We start from the raw sequence: 17,758 nt of genomic DNA on the forward strand, positions 1-17,758 counted from the left end.
ACTGGCTAAAGAGGTTGGAGCCCAAAAACTCAATATTTACAGCGATTCACAAGTAGTCACCTCACAGATAACAGGGAGCTACCAAGCCAAAGATCCCACCATGAAAAAGTATTTGGATAAAACCAAGGAACAGCTCGGACAACTCGGGGAATATAAGATCTGCCACATACCCCGCGAACAAAATGTCCGAGCTGACGCACTCTCGAAACTAGCCAGCACCAAACCAGGGGGCAACAATAGAAGCCTCATCCAGGAAATGCTACAGAACTCATCAATCTCGGAAGAGGAGAAAGTCCTAACTATAACAAGTCAGGACCAAGGATGGATGACCCCCATAATTAACTACCTCAAAGCAGAAACACTCCCCCACAGAAGAAAAGGAGGCAAAGAGGTTAAAAAGGGAGGCACAGTACTACACTATCATAAACAACATCCTATACAAAAGAGGGATCTCAATACCATTACTAAAATGCGTGCCGACCTCCAACACAAGGGAAGTGCTAGAAGAAGTACACGGCGGCATTTGCGGCAATCATCTCGGAGCACGAGCTCTCGCCAAAAAAGTGCTCTGAGCGGGATTTTATTGGCCAACTCTACAAAAAGAAGCTACAGAATTTGTAAAGACATGTACACCATGTCAGAAACATGCCAACTTTCACATCGCCCCGCCAGAAGAGCTCATCAGTGTAACTTCGCCTTGGCCGTTTGCAAAATGGGGACTTGATCTTCTCAGACCCTTCCCCCAGGGATCAGGACAAGTTAAATTCCTCATAGTAGGGGTAGACTATTTCACAAAGTGTATCGAGGCAGAGCCCCTAGCCAACGCCACTGCTCAAAGAAGCCGGAAATTCCTATATAGAAACATTGTCATAAGGTTCGGGGTTCCACACTCCATGACCACAGACAATGGCACTCAATTCACAGATGCAGGCTTCAGAAAATTAGTAGCCGACTTGAACATAAAGCACCAGTACACCTCCGTTGAACATCCGCAAGCCAATGGGCAGGCCGAAGCTACCAACAAAGTCATATTGGCCGGGTTAAAATGGAGATTACAAGACGCAAAGGGAGCTTGGGTAGAAGAGCTTCCACAAGTTCTATGGGCGTATCGAACGACGCCACATTCCACCACAAAGGAATCCCCCTTCTGGTTAGCATATGGAATAGAAGCAATGATCCCAGTAGAGATTGAGGAAGGATCGCCTAGAGTGGTTCATTACAATGAGGGAGCAAACTCCCAACTTCAGAGGGAAGAGCTCGACCTACTACCTGAAATCCAAGAAAGAGCTCGGATCAGGGAAGAAGTACTAAAACGTCGAATGGCTTCCAGATATAATCAAAGGGTAGTACCGAGAAGTTTAGCAGAGAATGATCTCATCCTAATCCGAAATGATATTGGAACAACTCGACCAGGAGAAGGAAAGTTGGCAGTAAACTGGAAAGGACCCTACCGAGTTGTAGAAGTACTTGGGAAGGGCTACTACAGACTGTCCGAACTCAATGGACGAGAGCTTCCCAGATCATGGCACGCCTGCAACCTAAGAAGGTACTACAGCTAGAAAAGGTAAAAGATCTCATTATTGGATGCACTCTTTTTCCTGAAAAGGTTTTTTAATGAGGCACCAAGTTGAGACTCAGACACTATCCGACTTAAAGGGATGAAAAATTCCCACATGTATATATTTGCACTTTCATTTGAATAAAATATATTTTAGATATTCTACAAGTTTTCAAGACGCATTAATTTGAAGCATTCATCATCCGATTATAAAGCAACCGATCGGCAGAAAGTGAAAAACAATTTCACTGCACGATCACGATAAAGATAATCGTCCAATAAAGGTGAAAACGCGATTCACCTAAAGGACGATCTAGAGATAGCAACCACCTTCTACAAATCGGCAAAGATGAACACAGAATAATGTAAGAAGTTATCGAAAGTGATCCGGAAAAAGAACCTGACGAGGTCTTATGGATTGCTAAATAATAACTTAAAGACTGGCCGACGTTAAGAAGTCGGACCAAGTCAACCCAAGTTATAAGTAAACCCTGGAAAGAGGTCTGGCCAACCCTATTAAAGAGGATTACTTTAACTTAGAAGGGCCCGACATGACAAAGTCAGCCCAAAATGAAAAAGTTATAAAAGTAGTCCATGAAAGAGACCTGACAAAGGTCCAAAAAAGAGGACTACAAAAATAACTTAGAAAGAGGACAACGCAAAGAAGTCGACCTCCTACAAATAAGTTATAAAAAGTAATCCCTGAAAGAGATCTGACAAAGATCCAAGAAAGGGGATTACAAAAATAACTTAGAAGAGATCGACATAACGAAGTCGGTCTCCTACAACAAACAAGTTTTAAAAAGTAATCCCTGAAAGAGATCTAACAAAGATCCAAGAAAGAGGATTACAAAAATAACTTAGAAGAGATCGACATAACGAAGTCGGTCTCCTACAACAAACAAGTTATAAAAGTAATCCCTGAAAGAGACCCGACCAAGGTCCAAAAAAGAGGATTACTAAAAATAACTGAGAAAAGATCGACATGACGACGTCGGTCAACTACAAAATAACTTAGAAAAGGACAAGAAAAGTCGGACATGGATTGCTAATTAGATCCACGCATCTACGACCTCCAAGTACAAAGCAGTTCAAAGAGGCTGAGCAACAAGGCTTCAACAAAAAGAAGCTAAGACAGGTGCAAGCAAGCATGACATAAAATAACAAGCTTCAGAGTCAGACCCAAAAAACTTAGAAGCTACTCGTTGTGTTTTTCAAAATAATGAGTTGCTAAACAAGCAACCAGAAAGAGTGTCAGCAAAAGTATACCAACTACGAAATAAAGAGTTTAAAAGCCCACAAGCCGGGCCAACTACACAAATATCCAAAATAAATCAGCTAAAGATTAGAAGACTTTTTAGTAGCATCAGTCTGAGGAAAAGGAGGGCGAGCCTGGAGAGGAACAGCATCCACAGTACCATCATCCCGGTTTAAGATCTGGCAGCCAGGATCAGAAGCGGGAGGGTCGACTTCAGCAAGAGGAACGGTAGTAGTTGACACCTTGGCAGAAGGCACAAGGCAAGGCTCGACATCATCATCATCCTGGTCATCAAGGACAATCCTACCATCTCTCACAACATTATCCAGGCTGAAGAGAGTAAGATCGGCCTCGGGAGCAATAATCCGGACCTGCTCTTTCAGGTTCTCATAGGTAGCAGTTACGCTGCCAACAAGATGACCCTGGAGCTTAGAGTAATCAGCTCGGGCGTTCTCCAACTCCTCCTTCAGACGCATTCCCTCCCGATAGGATGTGACATAGCTGTCTTTATGCCTCAGTGCCGTGTCCTCGGCCAGCCTCACAGAAGCCGCCAGAGAGAGGGAACTCGCCTTCTCGTTCTCCAAATCCTTCTCCAACTTGGCTACCTTTACTTCATGCTCCTCCTTCAGGCCCTTCATCCGATCAAACTCCTGTTTAGCCTCCTCCATAAAGGCTTTGGTGGCATGGAGAGGAAGATTTTGAGCAGTCCGGTATAAGGCAGCCCCCATATATGCCATTCTAACACTACTTCGAGTTATAAAGTCCAGATGGCGAAGGAGCGACACATCGTCCATAGGAAGGGCACCGTAGGAACTGATTTGCTGATCCACAAATTCAAATGCATTAAAGTCAGGAGCATCAAGGTTGAAAGGCTCAGCTGTTTTTTGTTTCTTGTTGGGAGGAGCACCAAAACTAGAGGCAGAAGTCGGTGGAAGGTCAGCCAGACGAACTCGAGGAGTTGGGATCACTTTCCTCGGCCCAGGAGAACTCGACATGGGCGGCTTCACTTGCACCTGGGAAGATCCCTCCCCGGCCGCCTTGGCCGAGATGTTTTGAGCAGCAGTCGCTTTCTTTGCCCTTTTGAAGGCCTTCATGGACTCATTATTTTTTGACATCTCTACAAATACAAAATCAGCCACAGTAAAGGGTTACAATCACAAGATGAGGAAGCCAAACAAAGAAACAAGTATAGAAACAAGTCAGGCAAATACCCAAAATAGCCCGAACCAGGGATGGGTCATTCAAAAACCTTTTTGTATCAAGATGGGGTGGTTCTCCCCATAAATTCTCAATAACAACAACAAAGGCACGCTCAACATTGTCAAGCATCTCCCAGGTATAGCGAGACACTTTCACATCCTTCTGCCACTCTAGAGGGAAAGAAGGCTCATCATTTTCATCAAGAAAAAAGGGGCGGGCCCCCTCGACAGCAGGAACTTTAAAGAAGTAATTCTTAAAATCCTCAAAGGACTCATCATACATAGCAAACACTTTATGGCCCTGGGCAGACCTGAAAGAAACCCAGGAAGCTTTCTTTTTTGAAGAGCCACCAGGCTTGGCGGAAACAAACAGATAAAGGAAGAGAGTCCGAGAAGGTGTTACACCTAACTCTTGGCAAAGTAGCTGAAAAATTTTGATAAAACCCCAGGAATTCGGGTGAAGCTGGGATGGGGCAATATTACACGACCACAACAGGTCGGTCTCAAAAACAGTAAAAGTAAAAGTAATGTCCAGTTGACTGAAGAAATATTCATAGGCATAGAAGAAGGGACGCTCCCCCTCGATGGAGGTCGGAAAACAAACCCTCTCATCAAAATCAGGAGCAACAAGCTCATAATCCCTCTCCCATGCACTGTTACCACAAATCCTATGATGCTTCCTCAGCTCTATGCAAAATTCAGCATCCACAAAAGAAACACACATCAAAACAAGGGAGTCCAGCCAATCGGACATCCCCTTGGGAACTCTAGAAGACATCTCTACAATGTTATTGCGAAAAGACATGAGGCCAACTAATCCTACAATAAGAAAAAGAGATGGGATTACTAAAATATCTCGGGCGAGGGATAAAACAACTCGATCAAAACGATAACAGGCGAACAAACAGAAAAGGAAAACCCCAAGACTCAAACCAAAGTCTCGGGGCATCCTTTGGAGGCAGTAACAAAGCAAGATTTTCAGGAAAAATCTATAGCTCGCACCCCAGCACCTCTCAAACAAGAAAAGAAAACTGCAAACAGCAAGCATTTTTCATCAAAGCAAAACACAAAAAGCCATCAAAATCATTGCCTCACAGTCTACCAGCAAAAGAGCATGCATCCCCAAACATCAAGGCACGCCAAGTAAAAACCATCAAAAGCGCAACCTTTTTTCAGAATCAGACAAAAAATCAATCTTCAAACAAAGCGAGGAAAAGATGCAGATTTTCTGGGTATTGGTATCAGACAGAAACAACAGAACATGCAAAAGCCCTAAAAAGCATCAAGCAACAGGAAAGGCAAAAAGGATCATGCAGAAGATGAAGAAACTCCTAGAGCACACATTTCAACAACAATTAGGCGCGACAAAAATAGAAAGATCCAAACTTTCTCTAAAGCAAAATCAAAACTTCATCACAAAGCCAAAGCAACGAAAGAAAAAGAAAATACGAATGGAACTAACCTGGAGAAGGAAGAAGCTTCAAGGGAAAAAGGAGACGTAAAAATGAAAGCTGCCCAGAAAATCGCCGAGCGATGCCGCAACGCGAGAAAAGCACAAATGTGGGTGAAAGACAGAGAGCGAGAGAACAAAGGAAGAAATTGCGAAGAAATTACAAAAAGAGCGAAGAAGAGAAACCGTTTCTGGGTTTTTCGAAAATCAAAATAAAGAGCCAAAGAAAAACGGGGCAATTAATACTAATTAATGAAAGTATTAAACCCTCACACATTCCCAAAAGCGCTGATATAAAAGTGCGCATTTTTAGAGGAAAATGTTCTACATTCAAAAGCCGCTACAAAGGAATCGACGAAATGCTTGAGTTCGGCTTCATTAGAGAAGGACCGAAGTCAAGGACTCGCCCTCAAAACAAAAGAAGACCGAGCTCAAGCAGGGACACTGTTCATACCCTGGATCGAGCTGTCCAAACCGGGATGTTCAGTAGCAAAGCGACCGACCTCTTTAGGTCAAGCGAACCGACTTCTTTACGAAGAACTCGGCCAAATCGACAGGAAAGCCCAAGGAAGGGTCCAACTCAAGGAATACGACCCAGATCCAGAAGCGGCCCACGCTTATAGAGATAAGGGCGGTTCCATGGAAGATAAGCTGACCTCACCCAAAGATAAGATAAGATAAGATAACTAACTTATCTTATCTAAAAGGGTCACTCCACACCATTATAAATACACTGAAGCACCCAGGTATAACTCATACTCTGATTCTACATAAAACCTGCTTAATACCCTTGCTAGCTTAAGCATCGGAGTCCCTTGCAGGTACCCCCCACCCTCCGGTGGCGAAGGATCAGCAATGAAGCCAGTCCAACAAGCCGGACACGTCAGCACCGACCAGTTCAGAAGATCTCGTCTGAGATCGACCTTCAGTTTTAGGTAACCCTCGGAACAGTTGGTTTGAGTTAGAACTTGAAAACACTTTGAATTTGAAATGGAAATTGTGAAAATAGAGGTTTGTGAATTTTATGCAAAATTTGGTTTTTGACCGAATTTTGGCGAGCCAAAACATGGCTTCCGAACCTTTGATTTCTATTAAACTTGTTTTATATGAAAATTGGGTCAGTGAAGTTTACGTCATTCGAAGAACGGATAAAAATGACTTTTAACGAAAAAGTTATGCGCGTCGGAAGTTTTGTGTGTAAAAGGAAATTCTGCAGCATTAACAGCTTTTTGGCATTTTTAAGGGGCTTGCGTAGGCGAGTGCACACGTGACACGGCTATTTGGTTCTGTCTAGACATGTCCGTGTACGTGGGAGTGTGCCGCGTACGCGAGAGGTAAAAAGTATATGCTCGCGTATGCGGGCAAGTGCCACGCGACGCGAGCTATCTGTTCTGTCCAGGGGGTCTTGCATACACGGACAAAGGGTCGCGTACGCGAGTGAGGTAAATGACACACCCGCGTACGCACAACATGGCATGCGTACGCGGGATCCTGTTTTTTAGCAACATTGTGTTTTGTGATTTTAACATGATTTCAAACTTCTAAACCTCTATGTTTACTCTTTAAGACCCTAAACTTAATTTTAACCATAGTAAGAGAGTTGAACCTTGAGGGGGTGGCAACTTGGAAGTGAAGAATGGTTTGAAGTAATAAATTGTGGTTGAGAAAGTGCGAAATTGATGATGATGTATGTTTGATGACAGAATTGAGAATGATAAGGTTTAACTTGTGATGTAAAGACGATTTTAGTAGTAGCATCTATAGTTGTAAAGACGATTCTCATGATGTTTTGAGAATCTCTAGTAAAACATCTCAAGCTAACATAGTATTGTACATTAAAATGTCTAGGTTTCTTTTATAGATACTGTATAATGCATACATTTCGCTAGGCAGAAGAGCATAGTTTCTTTAATTCTTGCCTAAGTATAGGAGAGTTTTGTTAGGAGCTACATAGATGTTTGGTCGTTGGCTGATTCTACCTTTTTCCAATTGAGTTTTTTTTTAATCGAATAGCATAAGTGCAGTTGAGAGATTAAGGGAGAGTGAGGTCAACACTTTGAGAAAAGTCTTACTCGACTCTAGCTTGTCTTACTAGTTTTTTTTTTTAATTTTGTACCGTAATTATTTAAAAATTTTGATTTATGTTTAGACTGAAGAAATCACTCTAACTCAAGAGACATTAAAAGATAAAACTAACACATCAGGAATAGAAGTGGCAGAAGTTCCAGGTACAACCACAACCAAGAAACCAGGATTGCGACAATATCCTATGCATCATTATCTAGTGGTCCATCCTTATCAACCTTATAGTGGAGTCCTCCCTATTACCTTTCATCCTATTCCAAATGGCATGGCGTACTTCAACCAGAATCCTTCTACTGCCAGAATTATATCATATCCTCAGTTTTGCCATGTCTCATCGTATTCTAGTGGACCCAGTGATAGGAATACATGGGCTGAACTTTTGAATGATGTCATCAACAACAAAATGTCATAGAGTTATAATCTATATATTATATTTTAAATTTTCTACATTTTTTTTGGTATAGGATCTTGAAACATAGACTTTTGTGACGTTGACATAATAGGCTATTTATTATGGTCGTTCATGGATGTGTTCGAATTATTGAGTAGAAAACTGATACAGAAATTTGTTTTCTTTTCATATTTCTTTTCATGTTTAATGTCTTTTCATATTTCTTTGGTTCAGATGCACCCGACATAATTACCCTATCAAAAAATATATTGGCATTTCATGAATATTGCATCATTGATATGTTGAATCCATTGTACTGATACACTACTAATGTGTGTGCTGCATGGACAATAATTGAGGAGTCAGGATTGATTTTTCCAATGTGCTTATTTGTGAAGGAAAATAATTCTTTCTTGTTAATTTTACCTCTTGTCCTTGGTATACTATGCTATCATTTAGGCTGTGTGACAAACCCCAATTTGACGGTTTGTTTTGTATTGATTTTTAGGGATTTTATCACCTTTTACCCATATTTATTCAAGAAATAGCATGGTTTTGTATATTCTCCTTTAATTGTGCTTGAATGTGAAAACATGCTTTTTAGAACTCAAAATAGCTAAATTTAATTCACCTTGATTCTATTAGATGCCTTGATATGTTTGTTAAGTGATTTAAGGTTTAGGAGGCAAAGATTGGATCAAGGGAATGAAGAAAGAAAGCATGAAAAGTTGGAGAACTCATGAAGAAATGGAAGAACCGGAAAGCTGTCAAGCCGACCTCTTCGCACTTAATCGGCCATAACTTGAGCTACAGAGGTCCAAATGATGCGGTTCCAGTTGGGTTGGAAAGCTAACATCCGGGGCTTCGAAACGATATAAGATTTGCCATAGTTGCATCGCGCATAGGGGCGCGCACGCGCACGGTACGCGGACGCGCCGATGGTGGCACATGACCCACTTAATGCAAACGTGGCCAGCGATTTTAGAAGCCTTGTGGGCCCAATCCAACTCATTTCTAATGCTATTTAAGCCAAGGATTGAAAGAGAATCAACATACTTTTCATACTTTTACATACTTTACATACTTTTCATACTTTACATGTTAGTTACCATTAGTTTAGTTTTAGTTTAGTTTAGTAGTGAGAGTTAGTTTCTAGAGAGAGAAGCTCTCACTTCTCTCTAGAATTAGGATTAGGTTTAGTTCAATAATCTTAGATCTAGATTTTAATTCATGCTTTCATCTCCTTCTATCTCTCAATTCTTTGTTGCTACATTCATCTTTTTCTATTCTTTTATTGTAATTTCCTTTATGTTGTTCTTATATTTTGTTGTAGATCTAGTATTGTTCCTTCTACTTTCTTCCAATTCAATAAGAGGTAATTCATAATAATTGTTCTTCTTTGCTTTTCTATTGTTGATCTCTTGCCTTTGTAGTTGTAGATTCCTTTAATTCTTACAATTAATAATGTTTACTTCTATTGCACTCTATGTGTTTGTTGAAATGCCTCTTTTAGTTTTAGTGTAGATTTTGTTCCTCTTGGCCTAGGTAGAGTAATTAGTGACACTTGAGTTATTTAATTCCTTTGTTGGTTGATAATTGGAGAGATTGCTAATTGGTTTGGAGTGCACTAAAGCTAGTCTTTCCTTGGGAGTTGGCTAGGACTTGTGGCTCAAGTCAATTCATCCACTTGACTTTCCTTTAATTAGTAAGGGTTAACTAAGTGGTAGCAATGAACAATTCTCATCACAATTGAGAAGGATAACTAGGATAGGACTTCTAATTTTCATACCTTGCCAAGAGTCTTTTATAGTTGTTAGTTTATTTTCATTGCCATTTACTTTTCATGCTTCTTATCCAAAACCCCAAAGTAACTCATAACCAATAACAAGACACTTTATTGTAAGTCCTAGGGAGAACAACCCGAGGTCCAATACTTCGGTTTATAAATTTTAGGGGTTTGTACTAGTGACAAACAACTTTTTGTATGAAAGGATTATTGTTTGGTTTAGGAACTATACTTGCAACGAGAATTCATTTGTGAAATTCTAAACCATCAAAAAATCCATTCATCAAAATGGCGCCGTTGCCGGGGATTGCAATGGTGTTATGTTATTGGTTATTGTATATATGTGAATAGTGTGAATATCTTGCTTTTTGCTTTATTTGCTAGTTGTAGAATTTTGTTTCTTTTGTTTTCTATTAGCTTTTGTTTTTATTTTATCTTTTCACCATGAATTCTCATTTTGGCTATGAGTGTGATTACAACTTTGTTGTAGGTGATGGGAGCTACAATGAAGATGTGTGTCAAGGATGGGATAACCAAAGGTGGGAGGAGCCATATGCTTATGATCAATCCTCTTGGCAAAAACCTCCACCAATGCACTATGAAGAAGAGCCATTCTATGATGCATATCAATCCAATGGCTATGGTGAATCTCCTTGTGACTTTCAAGAACCACCACCATATGCCTATGAGTCATATCCTCAACATGAACCTCAACCACACTCACAAGCCTATTTTCAACAAACACCTCCATATGACCATGATCCTTACCCACCATACCAACCTCCTTTTGAACCATATGAGCCATACATGGAACCACAATTCCAAGATTACTACTCCCAAGAACCACTTCAATACACACCACCACCTCACCAAGAAGAACCACCTTCCTATAATGAACCCTTTCTCCAAGACAATGAACCTTCTTATCCACTCCAACCTCTAATGGATGGAACCCTTGGTGTTCTTCTTCAAGGACATGAGGAGATGACAAGGGATGTGCAACAATTCATGACCGCCTTGGATGCGGTGGTAAACCGGTTAGCATCCCAACTTTTGGACACTCAAGGAACTCCCATGGCTCAAGAAGAGCATAACATGAAGGAGAGATTGGAAACTCCGGTGGAAAAGGAGGAATGCTACTTTGTGTTAGAACAATTGGAGGAACCTATGACCATTGAAGAAGGGGCGGGTTGAAGACTTAGGAGATGCGGAACTTCCATGGGAAGCTAAAATCAAAGAAATTCCCTCCAAGAAGAGTAAATTTGATGTTGAGGAGGAATGTGCACAACCTCCAAGGCATATTCTATATGAAGACTTGGAAAGAATAGAGCAAGAATTGAGTTTCCTTGGTGATGAAGATCATGCATCCAACCATCTTGGTGGTGAATCCTTTGAATTTGAAGAACCTTCTCCCAATGAGATAGAAAGCAATGTGGAGGTAGATTTCTCTCAACCTCCCATTTATAATTTGAGTGATGGGGAAGAGTTAGATGAAATTGATGAACAAAGGATTATAATTGAGAAGTCTTGTGAAGAGGTGGAAATCCTTAGAAAAAGGAGGATGGGAATTGAATACGCTTTATCAAAACTCTTGGAGTTGTCTTTGCCTAGGTTGCCATCTACTCCTTCATTTGAGTGGGTGAAATTTATTTCTATTAGCTTTATTATCCCACTTGAATATGGTTTACTTGAAACGGATGGCCAACTTAGGGAGCATTGTGGGATGAAGCGTAAACGAAAAAGGTTTTGTGGTTGGCGTTGCAAATCAAGGCTCATTATGGTTGATGCATCAAACATGAGATATAAAGGTTGGAGTAGTGCTCAAATAGATGGGTCTAGGAGGATTGTTGGCCACTATATAGAGAATTCACCTTACTCACCATCCGGTTGGACTAATAATGATGATCAACCTCAAGACGGGTGTGAAAACAAAGTGTGGGATCCCGGATTACAAGAAGAGGATCAACTTTGGGAGCCCCAAGCTTGTGAAGAACTCCATCAAGACTTGGCTCAATCCATGAAGAATCTTGGGGCACAATGGAGAACCAAGCATTGGTGGGAGTTCCAAGATGAATACAAGCACAAGCCACCTTGATGAGGAGCTCCCCATAAGTCCAACTTAAGGACAATAAACAAAAGTGCTAGGTGGGAGACAACCCACCATGGTAAAATCTTTTCATTTTCTCTTTTGTAAATATTTGGTAGAATTAGTCTAATTTCATGTTTTGTTTAGATAGTTGAGTTTAATTGGTAGTTTAGTATGTTAAATAAGGTTTTATGGTGTTTTGGTAGCTGTTTGGAGGTTTGGAATGCTTGGATTGGTGCAAAAACATAGAAAATTTTTTTTGAAAAACAGAGCACCATCCACGCGTACGCGTACATGGCGCGTACGCGCACTTCCAGCATTTTCGACCATCCACGCGTGCGCGCCATGCGTGCGTACGCGTGGATTGAGAAGTTCCAATCTCCATACATTTTCCAGAGAGTTGTGCCTGCGCCGCGCCAACGTTGTGCCTCTGGCACAACCCCACTTGCGCACACGCGCACATGACGCGTACGCGCCAATCTCGAAATAAGCCAACGACGCGCGCGCGCCATGCGTGCGTACGCGTGGATGCCCTCTCTTCCATCCACTTCTTTTCTTTTCCCCTTTCCATTTCTTTCCTTCTCCTTTCTTCTTCCCTCCTTCTACCACTCATCCAACACCTCCAAACACCATTAATAACCATTTATTTTAGTTAACTAATTAGTTAGTCATTTAGTTGATAGTTAGTTTTAGTTAGTTTCCATTTCATTTTTTTTTTCATTGTAAGTGTTGGATTGTTATTCTTGCTTACCATTAATTGCTACTGAGTATTAAAATGGGATGTTTTCTTAACATCATTATGTTTATAACCTTTGTTGGATTCTATGATTGAGGTTATGTTTTGTTACTTGGTTTTGAGTTCTTCATGCTTACCTTTTGAAAAATACCAAGTGATGAGAATTGTCTTCGAGCTTATAACTCTTTTGAATTGCATGTTGTAGCTAGCCACCATATGATTTGGATCCTTTTCCCTCGATTGGGCAACCTCTTGATGGATGATGTTGTGCATTTACCTTAATGCATTGTGTTCATGATTATATGCATCCACATATGTTTGACTTGAATGCTTTCATGCTTCTCTAATGCTTGTCTTACCTTACAAGCTTACTTAAAGCATCTCAAGCACACTAGGATAAGTGAAGTGCATGCTTCTTTTGTGACATAGCTTTTATGCTAATGTGTATTCTAAACCGCGCAATTTAGAATTCACACACCTAATATTTCTTAATGTCACACTAATTCACTCACCTCATTCTAGTGATTTACCTCATTCCAACAATGTATGCTTCCTTGCTTTTATATCTTCTCATCTTATGGTGTTGTATTTTTGCTTTTCATAACGAATGCACCACAAGCAACCATGGAAGCGGAAGAAAGAACACATAGCAATCCGGAGAGTTGCCGTACCCCCTTGCTCATCTTTGAGTGCACCGAGGACGGTGCAAACTTTTAAGTGTGGGGAGGTCGTCCGACCAATCGGCAATTTTGGGTGACAAATTTCTAACTCCAATACTTTTGCATTTCATTCTAGGATTTTAGGATTTTTACTTGCATTTTCTTATTTTTGCATATGCATACACAATAAGCTTAGTCAAAATAATGAGAATTTTTCAAGATTTCTATCTATAGGGCATGTCAATTGATTTGAGTGAAAACTTTTCATAGAACTTGCTTGAATTATATATATTATGGATCATGTTTTGAGCTAAGAACACAATCGTGTGAGACTTGAGCCTAATGATGTGGTTACATCTTATAACCACTTATTTTTCCTTCTTGTGTGCATTATTCTCTTTCTATGATTGTAATCTTTGATTTGTTTGATTCTTTATGTCCATTATTTTGTGTATTCATGCATTTATATGATTGAGGCCATCATTTCATTAGCTCAGTTACCCAAATAGCCTTACCTTTTATCTTCTATTGTTAGCAAATTTGAGCCTACGCTTAACCCACTTGTTCTTATTTTAGCACATTACAAGCCTAAAGCGAAAAACAATAATTGTCCTTATTTGGATCTTTGATTAGCTTAGGCTAGTGTGTGTGAGTATCATTCAAGTGTGGGAACCTTAGGACATTGGGTGAATAAAAGGGTAGTTTTGTATTATTATTGAAAATATTGAGAATTGGGTACATACTCATGTATTGATCAAATGTAAAATCTTATGCATTGATGCTCTTGTATATAGAAAGAAAGAAAAAATGAGAAAAACAAAAGGAAAAAAGAAAATAAAAAGAAAAACAATATGGAAAAGAAAAAAAAAAGAAAGAAATAAAAAGGGGACAAAACGCCCCAAAGTAAAGTCCAATAAAGATCAATGCACAAGTGTTGTGAAATGAAAAGAAAATGCATGAGTATGTGAAAAAGTGAGGAAAAAATGGGTAGTTAGGTTAGAGCTTAATTGTATAGGATTTCATAGGCTAGGTGGGAAGTTTAAGCTTGTCAAAGATTCAAATTTTAAGCTCACTTGACCAAATATGCATCCTACCTTGACCCTAACCCCATTACAACCTAAAGAAAAGACCTCATGATATATGTATGCATGCATGAAATATTTGTTGATTGTTAGATGAAAAACAAATCTTGGAAAGCATGATTAGGAGAGAATTGAGTGAATCAACCCTAAACACTTGAGCGAATAGAGTGCAAACACATCCGGTGAGGGTTTGATGCTCAATTACATGTTTTCACCTATGATCATCATTCTTCATGCAAGTTTGTAAAAATATTTAATAACTCAATTCAATTGTGGATTAGACTTGCTAGTCCTTAGCCGTTGTGCATATATGTTTCTTGGGAATTGATTTATTTTGACCAAGCACTTGCATTCATTTAGATAGTTGCATATAGGTAGATTGCATTTAGTTAGTTTCCATTGAATAAATGCCATACCCTTACTTCATTCTTGGTTTAAGCATGAGGACATGCTTGGTTTAAGTGTGGGGAGGTTGACAAACCCCAATTTGACGGTTTGTTTTGTATTGATTTTTGGGGATTTTATCACCTTTTACCATATTTATTCAAGAAATAGCATGGTTTTGTATATTCTCCTTTAATTGTGCTTGAATGTGAAAACATGCTTTTTAGGACTCAAAATAGCTAAATTTAATTCACCTTGATTCTATTAGATGCCTTGATATGTTTGTTAAGTGATTTAAGATTTAGGAGGCAAAGATTGGATCAAGGGAATGAAGAAAGAAAGCATGAAAAGTTGGAGAACTCATGAAGAAATGGAAGAACCGGAAAGCTGTCAAGCCGACCTCTTCGCACTTAATCGGCCATAACTTGAGCTACAGAGGTCCAAATGATGCGGTTTCAGTTGGGTTGGAAAGCTAACATCCGGGGCTTCGAAACGATATAAGATTTGCCATAGTTGCATCGCGCATAGGGGCGCGCACGCGCACGGTACGCGGACGCGCCGATGGTGGCACATGACCCACTTAATGCAAACGTGGCCAGCGATTTTAGAAACCTTGTGGGCCCAATCCAACTCATTTCTGATGCTATTTAAGCCAAGGATTGAAAAGGAATCAACATACTTTTCATACTTTTACATACTTTACATACTTTTCATACTTTACATGTTAGTTACCATTAGTTTAGTTTTAGTTTAGTTTAGTAGTGAGAGTTAGTTTCTAGAGAGAGAAGCTCTCACTTCTCTCTAGAATTAGGATTAGGTTTAGTTCAATAATCTTAGATCTAGATTTTAATTCATGCTTTCATCTCCTTCTATCTCTCAATACTTTGTTGCTACATTCATCTTCTTCTATTCTTTTATTGTAATTTCCTTTATGTTGTTCTTATATTTTGTTGTAGATCTAGTATTGTTCCTTCTACTTTCTTCCAATTCAATAAGAGGTAATTCATAATAATTGTTCTTCTTTGCTTTTCTATTGTTGATCTCTTGCCTTTGTAGTTGTAGATTCCTTTAATTCTTGCAATTAATAATGTTTACTTCTATTGCACTTTATGTGTTTGTTGAAATGCCTCTTTTAGTTTTAGTGTAGATTTTGTTCCTCTTGGCCTAGGTAGAGTAATTAGTGACACTTGAGTTATTTAATTCCTTTGTTGGTTGATAATTGGAGAGATTGCTAATTGGTTTGGAGTGCACTAAAGCTAGTCTTTCCTTGGGAGTTGGCTAGGACTTGTGGCTCAAGTCAATTCATCCACTTGACTTTCCTTTAATTAGTAAGGGTTAACTAAGTGGTAGCAATGAACAATTCTCATCACAATTGAGAAGGATAACTAGGATAGGACTTCTAATTTTCATACCTTGCCAAGAGTCTTTTATAGTTGTTAGTTTATTTTCATTGCCATTTACTTTTCATGCTTCTTATCCAAAACCCCAAAGTAACTCATAACCAATAACAAGACACTTTATTGTAATTCCTAGGGAGAACGACCCGAGGTCCAATACTTCGGTTTATAAATTTTAGGGGTTTGTACTAGTGACAAACAACTTTTTGTATGAAAGGATTATTGTTTGGTTTAGGAACTATACTTGCAACGAGAATTCATTTGTGAAATTCTAAACCATCAAAAAATCCATTCATCACTGTGCTTAAGAGGTTGATGACTGATGTACCTTTTGGAGTTCTTTTGTCGGGAGGACTTGACTCATCGCTTGTCGCTGCCGTGACCAATCATTTTATGGCTCAATCTACAGCTGCACAATAGTGGGGGATCGCAGTTGCATACTTTCTGAATTAAGTTTGACCTGAGCTCGCGCTCGATGCCTTCTCTTGAAGATGTCGTGCCTCAACTTCATAGTCTCACTTTGTATGTCCATGAATGGTTTCCTTTCTATGTTTTCCTTTTCGCTCTCCAGCATCCTTTGTTTCTCTATTGCTGCCAGTGATGCAGCCTTGTCATCCGATTCTTGATTGTTTGCTTCTTCCTACAAATTCGGTTTATATTTGAGAGCCACTCAACAATAGTAAAGCATAATTGCAAGAATAAACCCACCAAATGCTGTATTTAAAACTACCAAAATATCAAAAGCATGGGTAGGAATGATACACTATGGAACCAATAAAACATGAAAAAATAAACAACAACCCCACTTATAGACTTAGAGCTATCTTTAAGATCACTCACATTTGCCAGCCTGCCAGCTTTTATGCCTTCAGAACGGATAATCTCTTGAACAATAAAGTGTAAGAGTGTGGTCTTGCCATCTATTTCTTTTACATCAAATAGTTTCAAGAGTGTATCAAGCTTAAATGCTTGTGCACCACCACGGAATGTTCCATCATTCATACGGTTGCCAGTTTTGAGAACAGCTTCAAGAAGCTTGAGGAACAGCGGACTGTTTTTTAGTTCCTTACAAGCAACCTGACATATCGGATGAAGGTGCAAGAAGAATCAGATTTCAAGACAAGAAAGGAAGGGGTCACACAAATGTGAGGGCCTCAATTTGAGATATAGCTGAGTTAGTGAGTGCGTGGAAATTGCAGAACATACTCTTGTTTATGTCTATGTATAATTCACACATAGCATAAATCTAACTCTTAACTTATAACTTGATTTGGTTAAACAGAATACTAAAAATTTATATCTCCTAGATACCACATTTTAAAGGATGCATATTCTTTATGGGATTAGTAACTGTAAACATACTCAAAAAATGATAACAATTGCGTACGAAGGAATCAGACTTTATTTTGTACTGCATGAATATTTCATATGAAGGGGAGAAAAATGTACTTGAAAATGTAAAACTATGAACTAATTAATTCCCACAAATTATAGGTCCAACCGCTGAACGAAAAATAATCAGCATATTAATTAACAATTCAATAATTGGATTATAGAAATAAATGTAGGACATAAATGAGTCAGTTTAAGGACTCACTATACCCAGCTACTCAAAATTTACATTGTTACTTTTGCCAGCCTAAGATTGATAGAATGATATATCTTGATGATACAACACAACGACCTT

The 17,758-nt window shown here is 39.3% G+C and overlaps 1 protein-coding gene across 1 annotated transcript in view; it reads right to left on the bottom strand.

The window, feature by feature from the left end:
* Nucleotides 1–2,896: 2,896 nt before the first annotated feature.
* LOC112749150 (formin-like protein 5) overlaps nt 2,897–17,758 on the bottom strand; it is a 32,371-nt gene continuing 17,509 nt past the window's right edge. Inside the window, exons 8-10 of the mRNA XM_072218254.1 lie at nt 16,912–17,150; nt 16,532–16,711; nt 2,897–3,100 (exon numbers count right to left, since the gene is read on the bottom strand). Coding sequence (XP_072074355.1) covers nt 2,897–3,100; nt 16,532–16,711; nt 16,912–17,150 — 623 coding nt within the window. The remainder of the gene's footprint in view (nt 3,101–16,531; nt 16,712–16,911; nt 17,151–17,758) is intronic.

Source organism: Arachis hypogaea, chromosome 15 (assembly GCF_003086295.3).
Source record: "Arachis hypogaea cultivar Tifrunner chromosome 15, arahy.Tifrunner.gnm2.J5K5, whole genome shotgun sequence".
Classification (NCBI taxonomy): domain Eukaryota; kingdom Viridiplantae; phylum Streptophyta; class Magnoliopsida; order Fabales; family Fabaceae; genus Arachis; species Arachis hypogaea.